This window comes from Aspergillus undulatus (assembly GCF_047715775.1).
Source record: "Aspergillus undulatus strain CBS 261.88 unplaced genomic scaffold BDV17scaffold_104, whole genome shotgun sequence".
NCBI classification, from domain to species: Eukaryota; Fungi; Ascomycota; class Eurotiomycetes; order Eurotiales; family Aspergillaceae; genus Aspergillus; species Aspergillus undulatus.
This window is the reverse complement of record NW_027396708.1, coordinates 19,358-36,572: the sequence shown is the minus strand read 5'-3', so window position 1 is coordinate 36,572 and position 17,215 is coordinate 19,358. Positions and strand designations below refer to the sequence as shown.

Sequence of the window (17,215 nt, the reverse complement as noted above, 5' to 3'; positions counted from 1 at the left end):
CTCAGAGGAATGTGCAAACCGGCCGTCTAGACATGGTAGACCGATGGCATCCAAAATGCATGTCTTGAGCGAGTCTTGAAAAGGCCGGAACGAAAACAAAAGAAAGTAAATTAGGAGCATTATCTACGGTGATCAACGTAAAATTTGCGACTGCCAGCCAGAAAAAGAAGCGCAGGAAAGGTGCCCAAATATGTGCCCAGGTGGGGGTGGAGAGCATCTGCCTTGCCCATCAATCATCCTACCACAGTGACTTTCCCGTAACCGCACGGAACCCTCCTAGCACTGCTGTTTACGTCTTCCAACAAAAACAAGGTACCGGATCCGAACCTGAGCAGGATCATAGGCAACGTACACGCAGCGGCGCAGGCCAGGCATGTAACCTGAAACATCTGGCATTCGAGTTCCCGCTAGGCTTGTTTGAACCGGCCCAGCATTCTTCAGTGCGGAGCTGGTATCAAGAGGGCAGAAACTGTGGATATGGTGCCCGGTTTCTGTCCCAGAACATCTCCAGCAGCGGAGGCTACATTCACAGGATTTCCAGGCCCTACATCGCACAGAAGTAGCAGCCCGGGGGCTGTTAGACCTGCAGAAGAAAACGCCATTGATAAGCCCGGAAAAGTGGACAGATACCCTCGCGCAGGGATGACCCATGCGTTTGCGACTTCATCGGGGCGAATGCGGAGGCCCTGGATCAGGATACGGGCAAAGTTTGTCGTGTTCGAACCGTGCCATAACAGAATTCGGTTACTCACAGGCAGCCTCGCGGATACTGATGATCTGAATCGCTCTTCTTCTCCAGCGGGTCGGATGCGGAAAATATCAGTAATCTGTCCAGTATAAGTATTTGTTCGTAGACGGCGTCGGATAATGATACACACAGGAACCGGGGCTGAAGCTGTGCGATGGAAATATTAAGACAATTGCCTGAACTCAGAGGATCGGCAATTCACTACTCTTCGTCAGAACGAAACTCCAGATTCAGGGATATAACCATTCACGGCGTGGTCTCATCCAGACCGAGCCCACGAAGTCGCTTCTCCAGTGGGTGCACATAATTGTTATTGGCAGAGTTGATAATATCGTTCGCAACTACGGCATCAGCAAGCTCATCAAGAAGCTGCGTCTCCTCATCAATTCGTCCTTGGCTTGATATAACGGACGTTTCCTTTTTCCCAAGCACATGGGGGATCAGGCTGAAATACTGGCTGCTCAACAGTGCGGTGGCTTCTGCCAACGGGCGACGATGTCCCATCCAAGCCAAGTCCTGTGGCCTGATCAAGTCCGCCAGATTGGCCAGTACTTTGTGACCCTCAAGAATCGTCTCTCTGCTGACCTGACCCAGTGGCAGTTTCTGCGCATCGTACACCGTCGCATTGGAGAGTAGCTTCTTCTCCAGTATGAGCGCCACAACATTTTGGACAGCCTGGGGCAATGAGTACTCTGGAGCCGGCACGTTATATATCCTTTTGCCCATGTCTGCCCCACTGAGCGTGATGTCGTAGGGGTTTGTGATATCAAAAGGATTACTAAAGACGTAGCCTGGCGCCATGAAGCGGAATTTGCCCTCACGAGGCCCGTCCCAGAATCTTGTCCTCCACCAGATCCCGAGCTTTTTATAAAAAAGTAACTTGAAGCTTGCTCTTGGGGCGCGTTGGACACATGGGGCTGTCGTCAACTGCTTCGAAGCATCACCTATGCGGCCCCAGCAAGCCCAGGTCACAAAGCGCGTCCCAGATGAGTCCACCAGCATCTGCGGATGAAAGTAATTGTTGGTCTTGCCTTGGGATGTGCTTTGCACCATCATTGCATCCCATGGATGCCCGTGCACGTCGATGAAAATGGAGAACTCATCTGTCAACCCCAGGTTAGTTATCTTATACATGATTCGGATCTCCCAAGACTTACACTTGAACGGGCAAGGTTTGTGAGCCGGGATGATGGGCTTTTGTGTGTCCGGGAAAACCCCAGTCCTCATCCTCCTAAGAGCCATAACGGCTTCATAATCTTCTACATCATCCAGAGGCTACTTCACGCCCGCAACCTGTCCAGTCAAGGCCTGTACATTTTGACTTCCTTCCCCCGGCAATGTGACCCTATACTTCGCTTCGGGGAGAGGGCAGCCCCGCCACTTCGGATTTCAGAAGCCAGTCAAGTGAAACGATCTCGGTCGTATACGCATTGTGCTCGCTCGTGACTACATCAGAAAGATGAGAACTGTAGATCCGTACAGAAATCATAAACACCTCTCACCTCGGGAGCTGTTCCTCTGCACCTCCTTCGGCGTGATGACCAGATGCGTACACCCGGGATTCGCCCTTTCGCTGAACGAGTTCAATCTCTTGAGTTCCTGTCAGGGAATGTGGGGGATGGGGTAGATGGGGTTCATGAGAGGTACAAAAATACAGTGGTCTGAAGCTATTCCCATTTTCTCACATGAAAAAATGAAACCTTAAGTGCCACTTACTGAATTCACTGAACAAACCCGCATTTTCACACATCGTCAAGAGAGTAAGGAAGTGAAACAAAGAGAGCTGGAGCTTCACGATCATTGCATTTCCAACTGGACAAAGAAGAATGTAGGATTTAGTCATGTTGACTTAGGCCTCATCACAGAACTTCTGCAGACTTTGCCTGAGCACGGCCTGGAGTAGGAGCCGGGCTTGACTGATGCAGCGGCTCAGAGCGTTCGTTAGTCTACGCCGGGAGCAATATACACCTCATGAATACTTAGCTGGCAGTAATCCAAATATCGTCCGGTAAGGACCGACTCGTTCCAGCACAGGCTCGGCCTGCTATCCTCCACCAAATCGTTATCCCCAACCCTAAACTTCGTTTTGCAAGCAGCTACGCCATCTGTAAGCGTCACACTGTGCCGCAGACCATCTCTCCCATCTCTCGCGGCTTCTCTCTATGGCACTGACAGTCTGGCACAATCAATGGGGGCATCTGGCGTATAGTCCGAGGAGCCATCGGGAAAAAAATGAACATGCCTGAGTAAGCCTCCTTTAAACTAGATGTCATGTTACTGAGAAACCTGCAACATCTCGTCTCAGAGAGTATGGTGGTCAAAGCGCTACTGCTAACTGAAAGGCCAAAGGGTGAACGCCTAAGCAGTGAGCCGGACGGTATGCTGTCCGTATCCCATCTTCGGTGCTGTTCTTGATCTTAATGATGCTTAGGTGGGCATACCATCCAAGACATGGACAAGACTAGGGAATGCCAGCTATTGAGAATGCACAAGACCGCCCCTGTTGGCATGTGGTTACCCCCCGGGGCCTCGGGGTGCTCCTTCCTCCCTCTAGAAATTTCAGGTAGTCAGGTCCGAATCGCCTTGTCGTCTCTCCCCTCGAGACGAGCAAAATCTTTTTCGTCGGGTGATTGTCACTTTCGCGCCCTTGTGCTTGCGTTTGCCAAATCAGACGTCACATCTCTCTTCCAAGGCTTACATTCTTTTGTCCTCCATTGCCAGTCATTGGTGCCCGCAGACAGATGCATGAGTATAGTCTCGACAGGCACCGGGTTGGCCTCATCGCGAACTCTCGGAGCATCGCTCACTGCCAGTTCTTATATCTCCACTTCTGTCTGAGCGCTAAACAGCTGAGGGTGCCACCTTGTTTGTTTGCCGATGAGGCAGTCCATCTGGATCGCCTGATCAGAGCATGCATGATATATTGGACTGGCCATCGTTGGGCGAAGACTATTCGGATTGGGCATTTGAGCAAAGATCCTGCGAACTTGGGGTGTTCTTTGGGGCCTAGATCTATCGGACAATCGGCCCTTGGAGAATTATTTCTGTTCCACCCTCAAGTGGAAGGATCGAAATTGCTTATGCGTGCGCGCTCCAAGGGCATCAGCTTCATGGCGAAGCATCACATGGGTGGTCTGTGTGTACTGTGCAGATGCTGACATAGTGTCACTGGCTCAATTGGACACTTTGGAGAAGGTCGATAAGGCAATCCAGTATATCTTTCAAGGAAACTAGAATGGGAATTGGACACTTTGGAGAAGGTCGATAAGGCAATCCAGTATATCTTTCAAGGAAACTAGAATGGGAACCTTATTCTTTTTCTCTACTTGGAAAGGGTCCAGTGTCGCGATAACTGCCGCGGCTGGCTCGAGCCTATACATCTCTAGCTGTTGTCCACCCTCATCCAAAGTTTGCCATATGGTTGACACTGAGAATGCTCAAAAATCACCCAGAGTATGTACAAAGACGCCTAAATTGCGATCTCGTGCTGATCCCCGCAGACGTTCGCGTGGTAAAGGTGGGGGGCTCGTGTTGCATTCCACCTGCGTAGCGGCGTCCTGGGGTCTGGGTAGAAGGGCCTCTCAGTATATCGAAAGCCAGTTGGGTTTCGAACAATAGTGCTTTGCTCGTCTTGTCATCATCCTAGTAGGCTCTCACAGAGCCTTACCCCGCTCTCTCAGGAGTGCGAAGCGACCTTTCTCGCTCCACCAGGTGACATTCGGGAGATCGGCCCTGTCGGCTGTTGCCGTAGGTCACATCGACCGGTCAATCTAGGGTACAGATCTTCAAGACAAACCAATCCATGCAGCTCGTGAAGGGAAGAGCCACCCTGAGCCACGACGCGAGACACGTGGCTTGCACCGCCAAGGGCCAGGGGGCATGATAGCAGTAAGCCTGGGCTGAAATAAGCAATAAGCATAGATCAGGTCCATGTGACTCACTTGAGTGAGACGGAGGACTCGTCGAAGTACGCTCTCTATCTAGTTCAGGAGTTGACATTTCAACTCTACCAAATGTTGCCGTTCTGCTACGTGTTCTCTCTGAAAGTCCAAATACTAACTCCATTCCTAAACCAAATTCATGTACCTATGGATTGTCAACCCCGCTCACTGGGGCCGGGCTGAACTGCATCCTTCCGATTTATGATGGTCCCAAGTGACCTCCGGCTGCAGGTAGAAACTGCAGGTAAGGTGATAGCGTGCATGGTTGGAACACCCTCACTTCAATTAGGGCAACGCGATGCAGATCATATACATTGAGCCAAACACCGAGTATCCACATTCGGGATGTGATTTCAAGTCAGTCCAAAAGGAACTAAATGCAATCCCGGAGTCAGTAAGATACCCTTCTAGCAGACGGCTTCGAGCTGGAGGTAGACCCAAGATTGTCTATAAATACGACCATACCCCCAGGATAACTCCGATTCTCAGAGCTCCCAACCCAAAATCAATCTCTTTCTACAAACCTTTAAAGCAATATCAAGACCAAAACGCTTTGCTATTCACCTGCTTCCAACCACCAGAATGAGGTTCACCCACTTTGCCATTGCCCTTTTCGCCGGCCTTGCACTCGCCGCTCCCGCTCCGCTTGACACTACCGTTTCTGAGAACGAAGTGTCCTCATCTGAGCTTGACGTTAGTCAAGATCTTCAGCGAGCCGCCAACTACGATCCCAACGTCAATTGCTCACAAGGCAATATCAATTGCGGAGTACGCTCGAATTGCTTCACCCTTCCTATATTTCTTGAAAACAAACTAACTCCTTGCTATCATAATCAGCGCTGCAACGGAACTAGCTGTCGCATTGGATTTAACAACTAGTGAGTCCTACAACCCTCTCCACCCCGCATCCCGTAAGTCACGCCATATTCACTGACAGTGTGTGGCATGCAGTCCGTGCGACGAAGGAAAGGTAATCAAAAGCCTACCCCAACGTATCTGATTCCGCGTGCCACTGACCTTGGTATCTTGAACAGTGTACCGTTCAGAGTGGAGGTGGAGATGGGAAACGGTGCTATGATAATGCCTATGGTACCGACCGCCCGAGGCACGTTCTTTGCCCCGGACGAGGATAGAAAGATAATTCCCGTCATGGTTCAAGACCTGTACAGGGCTGAGCATGGCAATCCAGCTTAGCCGGGGAGGTCGAGTGGAGTTGGCTGGGATATACGGATTTTGATCGCATTCTTGCCGTCCAATTCCACCTTATGACGGATGTAACAGGCAAGATGACTTTGGTGCCAGCTTTTTGCTCTGTAACGCTCCTTACGATTTATTGATAATTTCCTTTCTCTTGATTGCCTGACTTACTCCCATGCTCTTCAACAAGTATTGGCGAGTGAAGTACGATGAAATGATTATGACTTGCTCAACTGATTCTTCCACGATTATGAACACTTGTGGTATGGTTGATCGATAATCTAGAAGCATCCGAACACTATAAAGGCAAGGCATAAGCCAGATCCAAACCCCCAAAGGAATACTAGATTTCCCGCAGTGCTGGTTCCGACGGTTCGTCGCCGCAGTAAAGCCCTTCGAGTGATAGAGACCCCGTTGTTCGGCCGAGCGAGCAAACTGCATGTAAATTAAGTGAGACGATAGGTCCAGTGGCGAATGGCCAGGTACTTGTAGATGCCCTTGGTGGAATTGAAGCCCTAAAAGCATCCGAAGAGCGCAAGCTTCCTCTGCAAGGCATTTCTTCTGGGGTGAGACACTAGTAGACAATGACTTTTTGTGTCACAAAGCCAGTCGCAGTTTTTAATTATGCTCTCTTGTCATCACTTCAATCCAATATCGTTCATTATGAAAGACGCTTGGTTTTGGTGAGATGGTGGGCATAATATATTTCCGATGTAGGTTCAGTCCAGCGCGGCAGCACAATCACCAGACAGCTCTCAGAGTCAGCTACAGGGCTATTTGGTTGAGTATTTCAAGAAGATCCCAACTTTCCACTGGCTGTAGAAATCTAGCCGGTATCTTGCACAAGATGAAAAAGCCCATACAAAATATCGTCGTTGTATAGCCCGTCTCGGAACGCAACTCGGAATCGCGGAACCATGCCGCGAGCAGAGACTAAGAGCGCGCCTTTTGACAAGCTCCGGAACCCCAGTCGGAATTTCTCTTATCGATAAAAAGACTCCATCTTCCCCTCCCCTCGGCCTCCAAACTTTTCAGCCCTCCCCTCATTCCCCATTGCTCTGTGGTCCCTTTCTATTCTCGTTTATTTTCATCATCCTGTGGGGGATTGGAGATCAATTCTGGCCTCAGCATAGACGCAAAGCGTCAATCCCGCGGCCTCGCAGCAATTGAACCCTCGCATCGCACAATAAAGCCTCGGAACTATTCCGAGACCCCTCCGCAATGGACAGCGATCAATTCAGGACCGCAGCCCACGCTGCAATTGACGACAGTGCGTACAACCCCTAAACCCTCTAACTACCAAAGCTTAACAATGCACAGTAATCGGCTACTTCGACAACATTCCCAACCAGCGCGTCCTCCCCACAATCGAACCCGGCTACCTCCGCCCGCAAATCCCCTCCTCCCCGCCTCAAGACCCCGAATCCTGGGCCTCCATCCAAGAAGACATCGACAGCAAGATCAAACCCGGATTGACACAATGGCAGTCTCCCAACTTCATGGCCTTTTTCCCGGCTACCGTGACGTACCCTTCTATCCTAGGTGAAATGTACAGTGCTGCGTTTAACGCGCCCGCATTCAACTGGCTTTGCTCGCCGGCTTGCACAGAGCTCGAGACTGTTATTATGGATTGGATGGCGCAGGCGCTTGGATTGCCAGAATGCTTTTTGAGTACGAGTGAGAACAAGGGCGGGGGTGTTATCCAGATGAGCGCGAGTGATGCCGTTGCGACGGTTATGATTGCCGCGAGGGAGCGCTGGGTTCACGGGCAGGCTAAGAGCGAGGGGTTGAAAGAAGGAAGCGCAGAGTACGAGGACCGTGTCATGGATTTGCGGCCGCGCTTGGTTGCGCTGAGTAGTAGCCAGGCGCATAGCAGCACGGCCAAGGCCGCGTTGCTGGCTGGCACGCGGTACCGGAGTATCGCTGTCAGTCTAGACAATGATATGTCCCTGACGGGCGCAGAGCTGCGCGGGATGCTGGAGAAGTTGGACGAGGACAAGTTGACGCCGTACTTCATCACGCTGTGCTTTGGGTCGACGAATTCGTGTGCGGTTGATCGATTCAATGAGATTATTGCCGTGCTGAAGGAGAAGCCGCACTGGCAGAGGATCTGGGTCCACATTGATGCGGCATATGCGGGTGCTGCGCTGATTGCCGACGAATGGCAGTATATCGCCAAGGACTTTGCTGAGGGCGTGGATAGTTTCAATTTGAATATGCACAAGTGGTTGCTTGTTAACTTCGATGCTAGGTATACCCCCTTATACTACACTATCTCCTCTCACTATCCGGTTTCATGAGAAGGGCATGGCTAACCAGGAACCACAGCCTCCTCTACGTCCGCAACCGCCATGACCTAACCGACTTCCTCGACATAACCCCCGCCTACCTGCGCAACCCCTTCTCCGAATCCGGACAGGTAATCGACTACCGCAACTGGTCGATCCCACTGGGCCGGCGATTCCGCGCCCTGAAGATCTGGTTCGTCATGCGCAGCTACGGCCTTACGGGACTGAAGGAGTTCGTGCGCAAGGGCATCACACTGGGGAACACATTTGCAGACCTCATCCGCTCCCGCGGTGACCTTTTCGAAATCGTTACGAAGCCTGCGTTTGGGTTGACTGTTTTCCGGGTCAGGGCTGGATCTAATACGAATGGTGCTCTGGTGAATGGGAGCGGTGAGGGCGCGCTTGTCCAGCCTGATGAAAAGGCCGATGCTGTCACGAAAGAGGTGTACGAAACAATTAATGCCCGCGGAGAGATCTTTATCACGTCGACGGTTATGGCAGGCATTTATGCGATTCGGGTTGTGAGTGCCAATGAGCGCGCCGAAGAGAAGTTTATCTGTCGCGCGTTTGAGGTTCTTGTGCAGACTGCTGAGGAGGTCTTGCGGAAGTAGATCAATAAGAGAAGGGTGTAAGGGAAGCTAGATGAATAGATATACATACCCTACATACATACCTTGTTGTTTCATTTGAGTATGCCAACTCGGCTATACAAATGAACTTCTAGATGGACAAATGGTTGGGGCCCTTGGAGATAGACACTGGCTGTCTACCATGAGAATCAAGTACAAGCCAGTTCAGGAACATCCCCGCATCACTCAAATTAGAAGCAAAATACAGATATAGCTGTCCATTGTGGCAAGATTTGGCACCTAAAGAGGGTATGTAATTGATCACTTTACAAAGCAAACGCCATTTGTGCCTGTCTACTGCTGATACGCCAGAAAGTGTAAATAAACAGGGACTGCAAGCGGCCCGGGCAACGCCAACACAGGGCCCGGCCGGCACCCAGGATTAGAGACGGCCAAAGGAGATGGAGTTCCGGCATCGGTACGACAAGGAATAAGGATAGACTAGTCTTTAGACTGATCTGCAGTAACAAAGTGCATGCTGTAGCACTACCTGTTAGGGGATTGCCATCCATTTAATGCTGCCTAGCCCGGCACAGGGTCTAACATTGCCTCATGGCCAAACGCCAATCGCGTTGGGTAAGAACAACTGCTCATAGCGAAAAGGAAATGTAGCATTTCCCCATACTCAAACACGCATATTTAGAAGTATAAAGATGACTCTCGATTCTCTACACTCGGAGAAAGCAGGACACTCGCAGACACCTTGACACAGTCTGAAATGCCTGCCCTAGAGACGTAACAAAGAAAAATGGGTAGAAGGTGCCCAGCGTTAAGCACGAATACGACAGAGAGAAAGGTAAAACCTGAATGAATAGAGAATAATAACCCAATTACCTTTCTTTCACCCGTGTATAGCTAGGATTAAACGCAGTTACGTCGTCGTCGTTAAAGCCTCGACGTCTGTTTATCACCCACCTTAGTTAAGCAGCTATATCGCCCCATGTTAGACAAGGATCTCCCTCGACACAGTGATCCAAAAGAGAAATTCTCTCTCATTCCTTGTTGTAAGACCCTTCAGCTCGATACTACCGCTAACATGCCGTTTATGAGGAGACTATCATCACAAGACACTAGCCCTCTTGATCACCAATTTCTTCCATGATTTCATGAAACTCTTGCGCCACCGATGAAGAAGGATCCAAATTCTTCCCGAATATGACCTGCGGGAACAACTCCATCGCTCGAGCAAGCATCGGTCGAATTCCTTCCAGCCTCATACCATACGCAGGCCACTCCACAACCTTATGCCATTCGGTCCCTAGAAGCACAATCGTAGAAAGTCAGTACGTACGTTGCTTTGCCCGCCGTGCTTAGTATTGCCATCAGAGAAGAGATATACGTACTTGCTGGGTCGAGATCATCCCATTTAAAATATTGATACTCCAGCGCCTTGCCTTGTATGAGACATGTGGGAGTATAGTATACTCTAAATAAAAGCGGGGGGTTATACGAGGCACCCCTACTAGTGCAGAACCAACCAGCGGGAGGTGAAGCGCGCACTGAACGGGCTAAATAGCTATTGGTTAGTTAAGTGGCTTGGAATCATTCTTTTCCTAACCTAACCTGGTCGAGAATTCATGCCCTGGGGTATAATGAGATCGGGTATCAACACAGCGAGTTACCACGACGCAATACATTTGGCATTTCCAGCCTTGTCTACGGCAAATCATAATCTCCCACGCATCTAGCCGAGGCATGCCAAGTGACGCGAAAGCCTCTCATGAAAATCGAAACTGCAAGTGCAACTCCCAGCCTTATGCTTGGACCTATTTCTGAGAGGAAAGACTACTGCTACCTGAAAGAAACCCTAGCTGCCGATTACAGGACCCGTGGACGGCCAGCTGCGTATCCATGAGAACCACAGAACCCAGTTAACCCATCTAATGTTGAATCCCATATCCACTCGTTCTTCCATGTGTAGTGTAGTACAAAGCTGATATTATTTATTTAAGCTCCATCGCCACCACCGCCTTGGGGTTACACTCAAGATCAGCCTGACGGACTCGAATTCGTACGCGAAAGAAGATCCGAAACACCCCATAGTAGGGCCTGCTGCTTATCCCTCTATGTAGTGATCTTTTTCTCGATGCGGGCATTGAGTTCAGGGTGGGGACAACGTGCTGGGCTCTGTGTGTGGCAGTCGTCAGCGCCATCGTCTCAAGTTTCTTTGTGTTGAGTTGCAAGAGCAGATTGGAAAGGGTCTTCCAGACTGGCGAAAAAAAAACAAAGTTAGCAATCTAAAGAGCTGATTGGCTTCCGCAGACATGGGTATTCGTTGCGTGGTGCTTGATTCATTGAGACCCTGACCCGGTTTCCAATAAAAAGACAAAGAACCACCGCACCGATCCTGATTTGTTCCGGTCCCAGGATAGTGACTCGCTGGCTCTGTGGCCCCCGACGCATCTGACATGCATGCGCGTCAGGGTCATCAATGTCGACGTTTTGGGACGGAAAGGGAGAGGGCGCAGAGAATGGAAGCCACCTGAAGCATGGCCTGGACGGGTTCCAAATACTGACTTCAGGAACTCGATTGATCTACATCACGGTATCATCTTTGAATCCTATATATTTACGTGTCTTCACGCCATTCATTCCGCAATCGGGGTACGCACCATTCTCCCCCACCCGCCATGTCAGCGTCGGTGCGACCCTAGCCACTGAACAGACAAAGATCCAGTGGCCTCAGGGCGTTACACGGCATACCGAATCCCATGTTTTCCGTGTAGAGCAAAGGCCTAGAGCTCTTAGAGTCCATTCAGATAAAGCCTGCTCATGCCGCCGCGCTGTGCTTCGTTTCAGCCGCTACACTCAACACTCAACACTGCCATCCCAAGCATGCCGGTCTCTAGACCCCTAACACCATAGCCCTCGCCAAATCGACACACCGGCAGGACAGGAGACAACATACGAGCCGCAAAGATGGACGACATAAAAAAAGACCTCCCCATGTCTATGACAATGGCCGCATTCACCGGAATATCCTGGTGGCTCGGGCTTGAAGTCTCCATATCACTATTCCTCGTCTTCAAGCGCCGACGTGGCCTCTACTTCTGGTCCTGCGCACTCATCGCATGGGGCGTTCTCCTGCAACCATTGTTTATCATCCTCGCGGATTTCCGCGTCTGGACGGACCCCGTCCCATCAATTATAATGATCTACTTCACGTGGGTGATTATGGTCGTTCCGCAGAGCTGGGTCCTCTACTCGAGACTCCATCTGCTTATGGGGAATCGGAAGGTGTTGAGGGGAATTAAGTTCGTGCTGGTTTTTAATTCGGTTGCTTTTACGGTGCCGACTATGGTTATTGGGATTTTGTCTGTGAGTGCATAACCAAATGAGGCTGGACGGAGCCCCGATTTAACAGAGGGCTAAACTAACCACTGCACATGTGCCTAGCAAACCACAAAATTCAACCCCTCCCTCCCCCGCTCAAACCTAATCTGGGGACGCACCGAAATAATCGTCTTCTTTCTACAAGAAACGGCCCTAAACATCCTCTACATAATTCAAACCCGGAAATTCATACAGGGCCGACTCCCCCTGCGTCAGCGGCAGCGTCCCTGGGCGCCATGGCCGTCAGTTCCATCTGGCAGTGGTAGCGCACACCTGGTATACGCGAGCAAAGGCCGCGAGAAGACGGTGCTGTGGCATCTTATCTACGCGAACTTGTTTATTATTGTGCTGGATCTGACGCTGCTGGGGATTCAGTGCGCGGATTTGTTTTATTTGCAGGGGGCGTTTAAGCCTTGTGTTTATGGGATTAAGCTGAAGATTGAGTTTTCGGTGCTGAATCGTTTGAGGGATCTTATTTTGCGTTCGGACGATAATGGGATTTGTCTTAGTAGTGGGCGGGAGAGTAGTGGGTTGGCGGAGACAATTGGGGCTGGATTGAGGCCGCAGAGTACAGCGAGTGATGTTCCGATTTTGAGATCATAGTTGGTCAGAAGAGGATATATTCACGTTATAGGTATCGAGTTTATTTGAGGTTATTTGCCAATCATAATTCATCACGTAGGGAATGTAGGTCAGTAAACAGGCCCGACCAGTCCTCCGTTGCAAAATCAATATTTCCTCCATTGTCAATCAACTCAGACCAGATTTCTTCGAGCTCCTTGTCTGGCAGAACCCTAAGATCATCCGCAGGAGCCTCTATATTGTTTGCGCCTTGGTCATATTGCGCTCCTTCAGACACCGCAACCGGTACAAGCCTGTGTGAGTCTAGAGCACCAACCCCGGCAGCCAAATTGGATGCGGCAGGAACAGAGTTCTCGCCCTTGTGATGTCTCTGTAATACACCCATCATTGCATTGATTCCTTCCTTGACGAGTGCCGAGGATTGCTCAGCTTTGCGAAGCATGCGGCACGCATCGAGAACTTCTTCCTTTCGCTTCTCGTCGAGGACGTCGTCTCTGTTGTAACATGCATCGAGAAGCAGCATGACTGCAGCCATGAAGACTTGGTGCATGACACACCAGATCGAAGAGCTAGATGGCGCACATCGGGGCTCCTCCTCATCAAGTATCCGCTTGATTTCGAGAACCTTGCGCGCTGAGGAGAGAACTGTCATGTATGAGTAAGAGAATGCGGGGTCTCGCGCGCCTCTAATTAAAAACGGGCGGTGGAGGCGACAAAGACGGGAATAGTATGCCTGCTGGAGGAGGCATCGTTGCCATGCCAAAGTCGGGCGTTGTTCGTACAAGCTAGCAAAACGTTTCCTGGAGGTTGAGGCGAGCCGGAAGAAATCGGGTGCATCCACCTGGGCCTGTCTGAGTTTGTGATCGAGCTCAAGGATTTTGGAGTACTCGACTTCCGTTCCGGTCAGCTGTTCAGCAGACATGGCATCCACGATGCATCTACATGCTTCAGCAACTTTGAGCCGTTCGAGGAAATAAGACATCGAGGTGGGCGTTGTGCTCGGGTGGGATAAGCCAGATTCTATGTCGGCGTCGTCGATATTCAATGGCTTGTCTGTCTTCATAAAGGAAGGATTCACCAGGTAGGTCCATTCCTGAGGACCACTCAGGAACCCCAGACACCTAGGTACCAAACGTTAGCGGCAATCGGGATAATAAGGGCCGAGACATACCAGTCGAACGATGCTATGTCCCACCAAAGACGCCGCTTGAGCTCAAGTTCCATTACAGGCACAGGCCGGGTCTTCCTTTCCTCGCGGGCGCGAGGCGTATCCAATAGATGAAGCATCATGTTTTTTGCCTGGTCGACTATTGATCCTACTGTGAAAAAGGTACTCACAGAAGTACAGCAATGGACGTTGGAGATGTTGTGAAAGATGATGAGGACTGCCTGCAGGCCCTCAATAGTCGGATAGGACCCGTAGTTCGCCTGAGTCAGGGCGGCTCCAGTGAGAAAAGAAAATTGTCGACTGCATCGCGCGGCATAGACGGAGGATTCGATCGAGCTCTGCAGGAACAGCGAGCACCCAACGATGGCGAAAAGCAGGGCAAGGTAATTGGCGTTGACCCGCTCCCCACGCTCGACGCACCGATAGACTTCATTGATCTGACGCTCGACGGTATGAGGAATGATAATGTGATAAGTATAACTGACATGGCGGCAGTAGTATGTGAAGAGCGCAACGGCGTCCGTCTCGGCTGGCAGGAACTGCATGAGGTCAACAGTGGCCGGGTTTGTAGCAAGCGATATGCCGTTTCCTTGAATTGAACAAAGGATACGAGCGGGCCCAGCGCTCTCGTCAACGTCGAGAGGTTTGTGGTAAAGTCCAGCGCGAAACTGGGGGGTCAGGGCCGCGGGGACTCGGTCGCCCATGTGGATTTGCTCCAACCAGTCCGCCGTCAGCAACGACTCCCTGCTGTCCCGAGTCCCTCGACCAGAGGCAGAGAAGGCCAAGGGAATTTCTTGAGTTCCAGGCGACACTTTAGGTACCAGGCTCTCCGGTTTGAGCTCAATGGGAGTGCTGAGGAAAGAGCAGGTCAACCGCCGCGTGAGGCAACTGCCGCATGGCTGCTGCCGGTCGCACTTCAACTTCTTCTTCCGACATGATTCGCAGGAGACCGGATCTTGTCTTGGATGCCGCCTTGGATTCTGCGATTGCTCCGGTCCAGTTTTGCGCTTCATGATGAATGTGTTTGTTGAGATCAGAGATTGTAAGGGATGAAGAGAAATTAAGATCCGGAGCGTCACACTGCCCGGACGGTCCGCGGAGCCTCCGGTGGGTCCCCGGGGTGTGTATACACCCTCCACTCAGGAGTATATAAGTCGCCTCCTTCTCTGTGAAAAATTGTCATATGAGATACAACCGGAGACATTGGCAAATGAGGTTTGACAAGATGTCTGTTCCAGGTGAAACTGTCGCAAAGCCTCCCAAGGAGTACACGTTAGTTGCCAACCATCCCCCCCCTCCCCCCTACTGGTACTGACAGCTGCAGTCCTCGGGCATGGTCCGTGATCTTTGGTGCTTGTATGGCACTTTTCTGTTCCGTCGGCTTCATCAACTCGTATGGTGTGTTTCAAGAGTACTACCTTGCGAACCAACTCGCCAATGAAGCCGAATCCACCGTGGCCTGGCTAGGTGGCCTCAGTATATTTTTCATCTACGTCGGTTCCGCGGTGTCGGGACCAATGATGGATCTCTTCGGACCTAGAGTGAGTATCGCATTATTTATTCAAGACTGGAAAGCTGATGGCATAGATTTTGTTGTGCCTTGGGTCCGTCGGCACCGTCTTCTCTATCATGATGGCTTCGCTATGCCACCAATTGTATCAATTCCTCCTCGCCCAAGGCGTCTCGATGGGAATCTTTATGTCACTCCTGGTTACCCCGTCGGTTGCCGTCGTTGGTCAATATATCAAAGTCAAACGCGGTGCCGCAATGGGTATTGTCATTGCAGGCTCCTCGCTTGGGGGCATTATCTGGCCGATAGCAATCAATGAGCTCCTCAAGAAACAGAGCGTCGGCTTCGGATGGACAATGCGCATCGTCGGATTCATAATGATCCCTTTGCTGTCGGCTGCCTGCCTTTTTTGTCGGCCTCTTCCTTACCTCCAGGTTGCGGACAAGGAATCGTCAGGTCCACAGGAATCAGAAACCACCAAGCAGCGGAGGCCAGACTTTTCAATTCTCAAAAAGCCGGCTATGCGCCTCATGTGTCTGGCATTCTTCATCATCTATTTCGGAATGTTCGCTCCGTTCTTTTTCCTGACTTCATACGCTGTCGCAGAAGGCTTCTCGCATGACCTGGCCTTCTATATTGTGTCGATCGTGAATGGAGCGTCCATGTTTGGTCGGATCTTGCCGGGAATGGTAGCGGATACATATGGAAGGTTCAACTTCTGCGTCGTTTCCACCTTGCTATCGGGGATTATAGCACTATGCTGGACCAAGGCTACATCGGTTGCTGGTTTGGTGATATTCTCTGCGGCGTACGGGTTCACATCTGGTGTAAGTCGGATTTCTTGCCTTTGGAGCTAGAGTAGCTGACAATCCAGGCAATTATGTCGCTCCAGCAAGTCTGCGCTGTGCAGATTGCAACGCCACAAACACTCGGACTCGCCGTCGGCTCAATATTCGCCGCGTCATCTTTATCGTAAGTCGTGAAATGAAGAACATGAGACGGGTGCTAACAGGCACAGGGCAATGGCTAGCACCCCAATCAGCGGCGAGCTCGCCGGAAGATACGGCTACCTCGCGCTTTCGATCTTTTCTGGCGTTAGCTTGATAATCGGGGGCATTATACTTTTGCTTGCTCGCCTTGTGCAGAACAGGAAGGTCCTCGCTGTGGTGTAGATGCATGTCAACACGAGCGCCACTTCCGAGCTCCAACTTTCCGTGACTCATTAGGGCTTTCGTCTCAACATCCGGATTGAGCCTGATATAACCAGCAGCTCGGGCGGTTTGTCCAATAAAAGTCGGATTCACAGCGGCATAGATCTCACTCAACCCGGTCGATACTAATTAATAGAACTCCGCTTACGCTTATCAACCTCCACCTACTCCATAGATAAAGGCGCGCCCTAGACATGACAAGCCGATAAAATGTCATCTTATCAACACATCAACCGGCTCCAGCGGGGAAAACCCACCTGCCAAGCACACCGTTTCTTGGGCTTCCCCAAATTAATGTCATTATACGAGCTTAGCCTGCTCCAAGCTGCCACTGATAAGGCCCCGATGTCAGTGCCGGATTTTACCCCATTGGAGCCCCAGGCCCCAACGCACGCTTTGCCAAGTCAACAAACAAAGAGAGAACATACGGTGTAGACGGCCAGGCATCCCGCAGTACGAGCTCATAGCTGATAGCTGAGCTGATAACGAATAACATCCTTTCAGGGCACGGTATCTCAGTCTTGGAGTAGGATGGGGGTTTACGTAAATGGAGTAAATATTTCAAGGCACCTTCTTAAATAGCAAGGTCTGCTGCTACCTTCTGCATG

General features: G+C 50.9%; 5 protein-coding genes across 5 annotated transcripts; 3 read left to right on the top strand and 2 right to left on the bottom strand.

Annotated features, from left to right (window-relative positions):
• Positions 1 to 276: 276 nt before the first annotated feature.
• BDV17DRAFT_285629 (Poly polymerase) lies at positions 277 to 2,591 on the bottom strand (the record flags this gene model as incomplete). Its single annotated transcript, XM_073760745.1, has 9 exons — positions 277 to 435; positions 471 to 827; position 954; positions 999 to 1,851; positions 1,906 to 1,979; positions 2,028 to 2,098; positions 2,130 to 2,194; positions 2,251 to 2,321; positions 2,497 to 2,591. 9 exons carry the CDS (start codon positions 2,589 to 2,591, stop codon positions 277 to 279), a joined length of 1,746 nt encoding a protein of 581 aa, XP_073610017.1.
• Positions 2,592 to 6,931: 4,340 nt separating this feature from the next.
• BDV17DRAFT_18216 (putative aromatic-L-amino-acid decarboxylase) lies at positions 6,932 to 8,823 on the top strand. The gene is made up of 3 exons (XM_073754953.1): positions 6,932 to 7,156; positions 7,207 to 8,137; positions 8,215 to 8,823. The coding sequence occupies exons 1-3, from the start codon at positions 7,108 to 7,110 to the stop codon at positions 8,783 to 8,785; spliced, it is 1,551 nt and encodes a 516-aa protein (XP_073610016.1). The 5' UTR covers positions 6,932 to 7,107; the 3' UTR covers positions 8,786 to 8,823.
• Positions 8,824 to 11,722: 2,899 nt separating this feature from the next.
• On the top strand, positions 11,723 to 12,739 carry BDV17DRAFT_296603 (uncharacterized protein; the record flags this gene model as incomplete). Its single annotated transcript, XM_073763323.1, has 2 exons — positions 11,723 to 12,121; positions 12,200 to 12,739. The coding sequence occupies 2 exons, from the start codon at positions 11,723 to 11,725 to the stop codon at positions 12,737 to 12,739; spliced, it is 939 nt and encodes a 312-aa protein (XP_073610015.1).
• Positions 12,740 to 12,800: 61 nt separating this feature from the next.
• Positions 12,801 to 14,899, bottom strand: BDV17DRAFT_297235 (Zn(II)2Cys6 transcription factor; the record flags this gene model as incomplete). The annotated part of the gene is made up of 2 exons (XM_073763462.1): positions 12,801 to 13,839; positions 13,890 to 14,899. The coding sequence occupies 2 exons, from the start codon at positions 14,897 to 14,899 to the stop codon at positions 12,801 to 12,803; spliced, it is 2,049 nt and encodes a 682-aa protein (XP_073610014.1).
• Positions 14,900 to 15,111: 212 nt separating this feature from the next.
• On the top strand, positions 15,112 to 16,803 carry BDV17DRAFT_297233 (MCT family MFS transporter; the record flags this gene model as incomplete). Its single annotated transcript, XM_073763461.1, has 5 exons — positions 15,112 to 15,158; positions 15,211 to 15,427; positions 15,474 to 16,223; positions 16,271 to 16,368; positions 16,415 to 16,803. The coding sequence occupies 5 exons, from the start codon at positions 15,112 to 15,114 to the stop codon at positions 16,566 to 16,568; spliced, it is 1,266 nt and encodes a 421-aa protein (XP_073610013.1). The 3' UTR covers positions 16,569 to 16,803.
• Positions 16,804 to 17,215: the final 412 nt, after the last annotated feature.